This window comes from Trichechus manatus, unplaced genomic scaffold, assembly GCF_000243295.1.
Source record: "Trichechus manatus latirostris isolate Lorelei unplaced genomic scaffold, TriManLat1.0 scaffold00039, whole genome shotgun sequence".
NCBI classification, from domain to species: Eukaryota; Metazoa; Chordata; class Mammalia; order Sirenia; family Trichechidae; genus Trichechus; species Trichechus manatus.
In genome coordinates this window covers 6599003-6608196 of record NW_004443975.1, presented here as the reverse complement: position 1 = coordinate 6608196, position 9194 = coordinate 6599003, and the positions used below count along the sequence as shown (strand labels likewise).

General features: G+C 48.5%; 1 protein-coding gene across 1 annotated transcript in view; it reads right to left on the bottom strand.

Annotated features, from left to right (window-relative positions):
• Positions 1–1836, bottom strand: part of KIF26B (kinesin family member 26B) — a 572671-nt gene extending 570835 nt beyond the window's left edge. The window contains exons 1-3 of the mRNA XM_004375868.3: positions 1794–1836; positions 1321–1754; positions 61–462 (exon numbers count right to left, since the gene is read on the bottom strand). Of these exons, the coding sequence (XP_004375925.1) occupies positions 61–462; positions 1321–1383 (465 nt within the window). The 5' untranslated portion in view covers positions 1384–1754; positions 1794–1836. The remainder of the gene's footprint in view (positions 1–60; positions 463–1320; positions 1755–1793) is intronic.
• Positions 1837–9194: the final 7358 nt, after the last annotated feature.

Below are 9194 nucleotides of genomic sequence, written 5' to 3'. Positions count from 1 at the left end.
CCCCGCCCACACCGGGCCCACCCCGGGCCCACCCCGGGCCCACCCCGGTGCTGCGCTCACCTTGCCCGGGAAGGGCCCCGGGAGGAGCAGCTTCAGAGCCTGCCTCTTCAGCTCCACCAGGCGGGCGTTGCAGTTCTCACACCAGACGCCGCGGTCCGAGCCGGGGGAGGAGCCGCCGCCGCTGCCGGAGCCGGGGGAGCCCGTGCCGAAGCCTGGCGAGCCGCCCAGGGACCCCGGCGAGCTGGTGCCGATGCCTGGGGAGGCGGGGCCTGGGGAGCCCGTGAAGGAGCTCGGAGACGAGGTGCCTGAGCCAGGGGACGGGGTCCCGGACGAGCCGAGCGCCGAGCCCGCGCCCTCGGGGGTGGGCCGGCTGCCGGCGCGCGACTCGTCGTACGCTTTCCTGTACCAGCTCTCAGGGGAGAAGGGCGCCGCGGGCTTGGTGGGCGAGCCGACTTCATTCACCTGTCAGGGGAGACATGCCAGTTGCAGGGGCCGCAGGGGCGGCGGGTTTCCCCGCCCGGGGGCCGGGCTGGGGACGCCTGCATGAGGGTCTGCCCGCCACCGAGAGCCCGGCCGAGCGCGAAGGGGCGCCCATTCCGGGCCCCTTCAAGTTCCGCGGCCAAATCGGCCTCCATCTGTCTTGTTAATTGTCCTTAAGTGAATCCTCCCGCCCGGGCGCACCCTGCGCCGGTTCCCGGGCTCCGGCCGACCCCTCGCCGGGTCAGGAAGAGAAGGGCTCGCTCAGGGATTTTAAACGGTTTCTGGAGGGGGAATCCATAGGTTCAGCGCCCCGAGCTTTTGAACCCTGCACCCACCCTAGCAAGGGCCAGGTACAATATCATGGGAGATCCCATCCGTGGGGACTGTGTCTTGTGAATTTATATTCATTCAGGGTACAGCCCTCTGGATCATAAAGGTAAATTAAAGGATCTCTTGGCTGCGGGGAAACGATCCGAGGAACGGCAGGGAATTCAGAGGAAGCTCTCAAATTCAGTGTAACTCTGCTGAAAAGTACAGGAATGCTGCAAAAGTTATGGGTGTAGGGCAGGGAAGGGAAGAAGGGACTGAGAAAATTGCGAGAGCAGGGCGAGTGGGCCGGCGTGTTCACAGCAGACCCGTCTCCGCGCACGCACACACCGGCGTCGGCACCCGCAGCGGCGCCTCCGCAGTGGGAGTGGGGCTGCAGGCGCTCAGCCGGGCTGCTGGCTGCGCGGCGCTGACCTGTGGACTGCCCGCTACCCTCCCGAAGGCCGGCGGGGTACGACATCCCGCCGAGACGGCCTACGAAAGCGTCTCTGCATTGTCCCCGTCCCAACTTACCCCGTATTTCTTGCCCCTGGTGGAGATTGCAAGCCTCTCTTTATTCGCAGCTACAGAATTCATGGTGATTTGTCCAGAGGAGAGTGCCTAAATGTTCCACCAAAGCTACATCCAAAGGGTCTTCAAAGCCCGAAAGGTTCCCCAGGGGTAGGGGGATGTCTCTGTGCCCTCAAATCAAGGTTTCTAAATTTGGAGGGAAGAAAACAAATTGACCCCAGAATAGCACCAATTTTCAGAGAAGGCTGGGGTCGTTTATTCTCCTCTTCAAATAATGGTTTTCCTCATCTTCTGCTTCCTCCAGTCATACGTTCTCTCGCCACGGTCACATCCAGATAATTAGCATTTTCCTCAGCCAAGTAAGTCCCTTTTCCTTCACGATTGAAAATACGGATAAAATCACCACGCACGGCAGCTGCAGGAAAGGTGGGCGAGCCCTCGCCTCGCCTCGCCCGGCGCGCGGACTCCGTCACCACAGCCGGGTGTGGGAACTTGTCTCTTTAACCGAGGTTTGTAACTGAGTTAAAAGAAATTCTTCAAAAATATAAAGATCCAGACTCGGGGAGGAGCCTCGGCGTCTCGCGGAGCCAATATCCGTCTGCCCGTTTTGCCTGACAGTTCCGCGAGGGCAGGGAGAGGGGGCGGCTCCGTCTCGCCCGGGAGCAGTCCGCGGTCAGGGCGCGCGTGTGAGCCGGGGCGCAGCGCGGAGCCTCGAGAAACGCGGCCCCGCGGCCCGGGAGCCTGCGAGTGCCTCCGCGGTGCCCGCCGCCTGGCTGCAGCCGCCGCGCCGGCCCGGCTCCATTTTATGTTGCGGCGCTCCTGCCTGACATTGCGAGCCGAGGGGGGCGGTGGAGGGAGGTCGTAAATCTCGTGCCTCGCAGGGAAGTTACTGGTGAGTGGCCCGTGTCCAGGGCGCTAATGAAACACCACTGCGCGAGCCTGGAGTTGAGGTGCAGCGGGAGGAGCGTGGCTGGACAGAAAAGCTGCGCCCGAGCCTCCCCCGCCCCCAAGTTCTTTCTCTTCCTGGCAAGGCTTTCAATTCTGCTTTTGAAACGCCGTGTAAAAGGGATTGAGTCACAAACAAGTCCACAAACATGCCGGGTCCTCCCTCCGCCCTTTGTTCTCGGAGACCTGCCCTGCAAACCTTTTCCAGAATTGTCCTACCAACCGCGGGCCGGCCTGTGGGCCACCCTCCCCGACACCAGCCGGAGGACTGGGGGCCTTCGCCCCACGCCCGCGAGAGGCCCGTCGGCGGTTTGCTAAGCCGCTGAGGGCTGGGACAGGTGAGCTCGGGGACCCAGCAGAATACGGATACTCCGTCAGTCAGTGGAAACTGAGGGATTCGCAGCGCTGCACGCGGACGGCCCGGGCCTGGAAAGGGGGTGTGGTGCGAGCTGGCCTTGGCTTGGCCTTGCCGGGGGCGCGTCGCCTAGCCCCTGCCTGCGCTCTTTTCCTCCCGCGCCTGGGGCCCCCAGAGTCTCGGGAGGGCCCGGTCATCGTCCCCCTTCGACACCCCACCACCCCATCCCTGCGCAGCGCCCAGGAGCGCAGGAAGCCGGCAAATGCCAGGCTCCACACGTGGCTGCTCCGGGGTATCATTTTTCATTTCCCGGGAGGACATTTCTTCTCATGAGCCGGCAGGTCGGTTTTGTTGTGACCTTTAATTAACACCCCGCGAGACGCCTCTTGAAGGACCGGCCCAGCGCGGGGATCACGTGAGGTGTAATGGCATCTCTGCGCCCCGAGAGAGCCGGGGCTGGGGGGAGGCGAGGGCGCAAAGGACACTTGGGGCGTTCCATCCTCTGGCTTCTTTCTGAGACAAGAATGAGGCAGGAAGATAATATTCCGGGGTCCCGGGACAACGCCCCGCACCCTACCTCCCTGAGGGAAATTCCTTCCGTGCCTCCCCCGCTGTCATCTTCCTCCCCCGCAGCCCTTGCGTGGGAATATTTCATAGCAACCAAAGCGAGGTAAGAAGGTAAAAATGAAGATGTCGAGAACAGTGTGGAAGTTTCCATTACGTTCCCACTTCCAATTTAAAAGCGATCAAATCAAGAGAGGACCTTAGGGGGGCAGGTACGCCTCCAGGCTGCACACGCCCACTCCCAACCTCCTATCTGTATTCCTCGGAGGTGCGGCGGAAAAGATCATTGCCATTAACCACGCGCTGCTTATCAGCCGAAAAGCAGGGCATGGCCAGGTGAAACGGACGAACCCGTGAAGCCTCGGGTGGGGAAGCTCGGGTATCGAGGGGGAGCTATTGGGGAGCTGCGAGATCCACCTTGGAGACTTGAGACCAGAGGTGGTCTGATTTGCATCCCAAAGTAGCTCGAGCCCAAAAGCATGTTTGGTGGGCTCCGAGCGCCCTCTGTTGGTCAAAGTTTATAACCGGAGGCCCCTCCAGAATTTGATTTGAGGGTTTTTTTACTTGATGTAAAATTTACATACAGTGAAGTGCACAGATCTTAAGTGTACGGTCTATGAATTTTAATAAATGTATACTACAGTGTAAGTCACCACCTCAATCAAGATATAAATTTCCATCAATCCAGAAAGTTCTCTTTTGCCTCTTCCCAGGCACCCACCCCTCGTAAGCAACCACTGTTCTGATTTCTATTACCCTACGCTGATCTTGAGCATTTTTTACTACTAGAACTCATGAAGCATCTACTCTTTTGTTTGGCTCTTTTCCTTTAACATAAGGTTTTTGAGATTCACGTTGTTGCTAGTCTATTTGTTTTCTAGTTGTATTGTTTGTCTTTCCTGTCACCCCTTTCCTGCCTTTTTTATTAATTAAATATTTTTTAGTATTTCACTTTAATTCCTCTTTTTTAGCTCTAAGGATTACAATATGCATCTTTAACTTATCATAGCCTACTTAGAGTTAACATTGTACCACTTCCCCTAAAATGTAAGAAATTTTTACAACAGTGTAATTCCATTTTCCCTCCCTCCTTTGTACTGTTTGTTATCTGTTGTATATCTGCGTATATCTAAAACCCACAATAAAATCCTATAATTTTTACTTTAAAGAATGTGTTGCCTTTTAGTGAAATTAGAAAATTAAAAAAAGATTACTTTTTTTATATTTACCCACTTTTATCATTTCTGGGGCTTTTCATTTTTTTCCTCTAGAGCCTAAATTTCCAACTTGGTCGTTTCCCTTCAGCCGGAAGAACTTCCTTTAGTATTCTTATAGTGAGGGTCTCCTGGTGTCGGACAAAGCAGTCAAGCGGTCTTTGCTTTATAAAATAGCCAGGCAACACTTAAATATATGTAAATGATAGGGACTATACAGGCCCCCATCCTAGCAACAGGCCTCACAAAGGGAGGGGGCATGATGGAATCATTCATACATATTCATTGTTCATGCATATGTATTGAGGCTGCAGTCATGCATACATTGAGGTTCCCAGTGACTTATAAGGGGCCCTGGATCTTGGAGCTTTCTCTCTTCGGGATTTCCTGGATTGGTGAGAAGATCCAAGAGAGGGTGTGGCACATCCCTGAGGACAATGGAGCCTTGTGCTGCCTGGACCTCTCCCAGACTTTGCCTGATGTATCTCTTCATTTGTCTCCTTTCTGGTTATGATAAATGGGTAACTGTAATTATATGTAATAGTCTCCATGAATTTTGTGAATCGTTACAGAGAATTAATGAACCCACGGGGGGCAACAAGACTCTGACTTAGTTTGGAGTGGCTAATTCAGAGGAGGGCAGTTGTAAGGACAAAGTCCTAGCTTGTGAAGACCCAGCTTTGGATGGTTAGGTGACAGGCTACATGGGCAGCTGATGAAGAAGGATAAAGTCCTTCTAGCTGTGACCTAGTCTCTTCTAGCTTGTGACTTAGTTATTTCTCTGCTTCTTTTCCTTTAAATCTTCTAACATAGTTATTGTCATGGATTGAATTGTATCCCCTAAAAATATCTGTCAACTTAGCAAGGTCATGATTCTCAGTATTGTGTGAGTGTTCACCATTTTGTCATCTGATGTGATTTTCCTATGTTTTGTAAATCCTATCTCTATGATGTTAATGAGATGGGATTAGCGGCAGTTACATAGACTCAATCGACAAGATTAATCTACAATTTAAACCAATCTCTTTTGAGATATAGAAGAGAGAAGCGAGCAGAGACCCAGGAAACTTCATACCACCAAGAAACAAGAGCCAGGAGAATAGCATGTCCTTTGGACCCGGGGTCCCTGTGCTGAGAAACTCCTCAACTGGGGAAGATTGATGACAAGGACCTTCCTCTGGAGCCAACAGAGAGAGAGAGCCTTCCCCTGGAGCTGGCACCCTGAATTCAGACTTCTAGCCTGCTGGACTGTGAGAGAGTAAATTTCTCTTTGTTAAAGCCATCCACTTGTGATATTTCTGTTATAGCAGCATGTCATGGATCGAATTATGTCCCCCCAAATATGTGTGTATCAGTTTGGCTGGGCCATGATTCCTGGTATTGTGTGATTTTCCTATATGTTGTAAATCCTACGTCTATGATGTTAATGAGGGAGGATGGGCGGCAGTTGTGTTAGTGAAGCAGGACTCAATCTAAAAGATTAGATTGTGTCCTGAGGCAATCTCTTGAGATATAAAAGAGAGAAGTGAGCAGAGAGACAGGGGTACCTCATACCACCAAGAAAGCAGTGCCAGGAGCACAGCGTGTCCTTTGGACCTGGGGTCCCTGCGCAAAGAAGCTCCTAGTCCAGCAGAACATTGATGAGAAGGTTGACAGAGAAAGCCTTCCCCTGGAGCGGATGCCCTGAATTTGGACTTTTAGCCTACTTTACTGTGAAGAAATAAATTTCTCTTTGTTAAAGGCATCCACTTGTAGTATTTCTGTTATAGCAGCACTAGATGACTAAGACACAGCACTAGATAACTAAGACAGTTATTAAAAACAAAAACATTGCCATGTAGTTGACTAGTGGGGGGAGGGCAGCTGGTCTGAAGTGCAGGGAGTTGTGCAGACTCCTGAGCCTATGGCTTGGTCACTGATGACCTGGTTCCAGGTGGCCGTGCATGAAGTGTGACCTAGCTCTGGGTAGTTAGTGTCAGAGAGGAAATGCCGTGGAAGTAAGTTGCAACAAAGAATGGAAATGGGGGAAAGTGAAGCCTAGATCTATTTCCAAGATGGGAATTGGATTTATGTTGATTCTTACCACACAGTTAGTGATAAATGCAGTTTGCTCACCTTGCCCCTTAAGTAGCATCACACTTGTCAACAAATTCTCTCGGCTTATATGTATCTGAGAATTCTTTGTTTCACTTTCATGTTTGAAGAATAGTTTAACTGGATGTAGAATTCTTGACTGACAGTTATTTTCTTTCAGCCCTTTAAAGATGTTATTCATTGTCTTCCTTCTTCCCTTGTTTCTGTGAGAGGTCAACAATTTGACTACGATATGCCTGAGTACGGGTTTCTTCATTTTTATCCTACTTAGGGGTGCTGAATTTCTAGTATCTGTAAGTTGATCTGTAAGTTCTTCAGATCAACTTGGGGAATTTTTAGTCATTATTTATTCAATTCTTTTCTTTTTTTCTGCCCCATTCTCTCTTTTTCCTCTTCTTCTGGGACTCCAGTTACATGTATGTTAGGCTGCTTGATCTTGTCTCATAGGTTTTTAAGGCTCTTTTCATTATTTCAATCTTTACCCCTCTGTTCTTCAGACTGGAAAACTTCTACAGGTCCGTTGGGTTCATTGACCCTTTCTTCTCCTGTCTCCAGTATGTTGTTAAGCCTAACCAGTGAATTTTTCATTTAAGATACTGTAGTTTTCAGTTCTATACATAATTTATAGATAGATAGATACATACATACATAGATACATGCATACATAGTTTTCATTTTTCTGCTTCTTTTCCATTAAATCCTCTAAAACAGTTATAATAATAAAATTTAAAAACCCTGTTACCATTGAGTCAATTCTGACTCATGGCAACCCAATGTGTTACAGAGTAGAGCTGCTTCATAGGGTTTTCTAGGCTGTAATCTTTATGGAAGCAGATTGTCAGGCCTATCTTGTGCAGAGCCACTGAGTGGGTTCAATTTGCCAACTTTAGGTTAGTAAACAAGCAAAAACCTCTTGCGCCACCCAGGCACCTATAAAGCCATTGCTGTTGAGTCAATTCCGACTAATAGCGACCCTATAGGACAGAGTAGAATTGCCCCATGGGGCTTCCAAGGAGTAGCTGGTGGATTCGACCGGCCGACATTTTGGTTAGCAGCCAAACACCTAACCACTGCACCACCAGGGACCTGCAGCAGCTTTAAAATCCTTGTCTGTTAATTTCACCATCTGGTTTATTTGGGGGTCAATTTCTATTGAATGATTTTTCTCTTGACTCTGAGTCAAAATTTCCTGTTTCTTCACGTATCTCGTATATTTTAGTTGTATGCTGAATATTGTAGAGACTCTAGATTCTATTGTCTTCCTTTGAAGAGTGTTGAATTTTGTTCTAGCAGGCTGTTAAATTACTGGCCGATCACCTTCAGCTTGTGGAGGCTTGGTTTTATGATTTTTTAGGGTAGTTCTATTTAGGCTTTTCCCTTGTGTCCAAGAAAAAATCCCATAGCACTGGAATTTAGTCTTTACCCCTAAGATATGGCCGTTCTGAGATTTCAGTAGAAAGCCCTTTAACTTGGGACTCAAACTCCATGCTGTGCCCCCCTGCGGAGGCAACAGCTGAAATCTCTGCTTGACTCTTTTCGGCTTCTAGTTGCTGCTTTATCTTGCTCCTTTTGTAGCTCTTCCATGTATGCATAGTTCAAATTATCAGCCAAAAATTTGAGGGTAATTTAATGCAGATTTTAGGACTACCTCACTGTGGCTCTCTCCTTTCCCAAATTTTCCTCCTAGATTTCCAGCTACTCTAACAGCCCTAAACTCCACCATGTAATATCTCAAACCAGTAAGACTGGTTTTCTCCTTGAGTTCTAGTCATCCATACGCAGAAGACTCGGGGAAAAACCACATAACCTTTCTTTTAAGGATTGAATCCTTGAATGCTCTCCACTTTCTGCTTGCTTTTGTCACTCTCCAGTGTCTTCAAACAGGTTTGTTGTTGTCTACTTTATAATTGTTTTCTTTGGGAAGTTCAAGTTTCAGTACAAGTTACTCCCTAATTTTAGTTCTAATGGTGGCTTCTTCGAGTCCACCCTGGGCTTTTAGAATTCGTATACTTTTAGGAGTTTTTATTCTTCAAGTTAGCAGCCTTTAGAGACTAGCCATAATTTTATTTTCTAGGCTCAAGCATAACAACAATTGTGAGGATGGCACAGGACTGAACAGTGTTTTGTTCTGTTGTATATAGAGTCACTATGAGTTGGAACTGACTTGATGCCACCTAATAACAACAACAGGGTCCCTGTGAGTTGGAATCAACTCAATGGCAATGGGTTTTATTAGACTGAAAGGATTTTAATGATGCAGCCAAATCTTTCAGTGATACATAGCTAGCTACATAAATAGATATTTCTCACTTCTTTACATTCCACGATGCTAACAGCTTTACTTCCATAACTACAAAGTGCAAAATAGTTAAGGCCCATTACCTGGCTAAGAATGAAATTCTTATTCCATATTCTTTGTTGCTTAATTATTAAGTGGACATTACTTCTTTGGGAATGTTTCATGGGACCTTCAATATTTTCAGAAAATGCAATTTTGCTTTCCTATTATTTATACCTCAGGGGTAACTCATAAATGTTATAGCTAAAGTATATTGTGTTTTTGAAAATCTAAAAGTATAAGCCAGAAATTTAAAAAAAAATCTAAATCAGACTGGCAACTTCTAATTGCCAAGCAGAATGCAGAATATAACATTCCACACCTCTTTAATATTTTTCTTTTGAAATAATTTCCACATCAGCTCAGG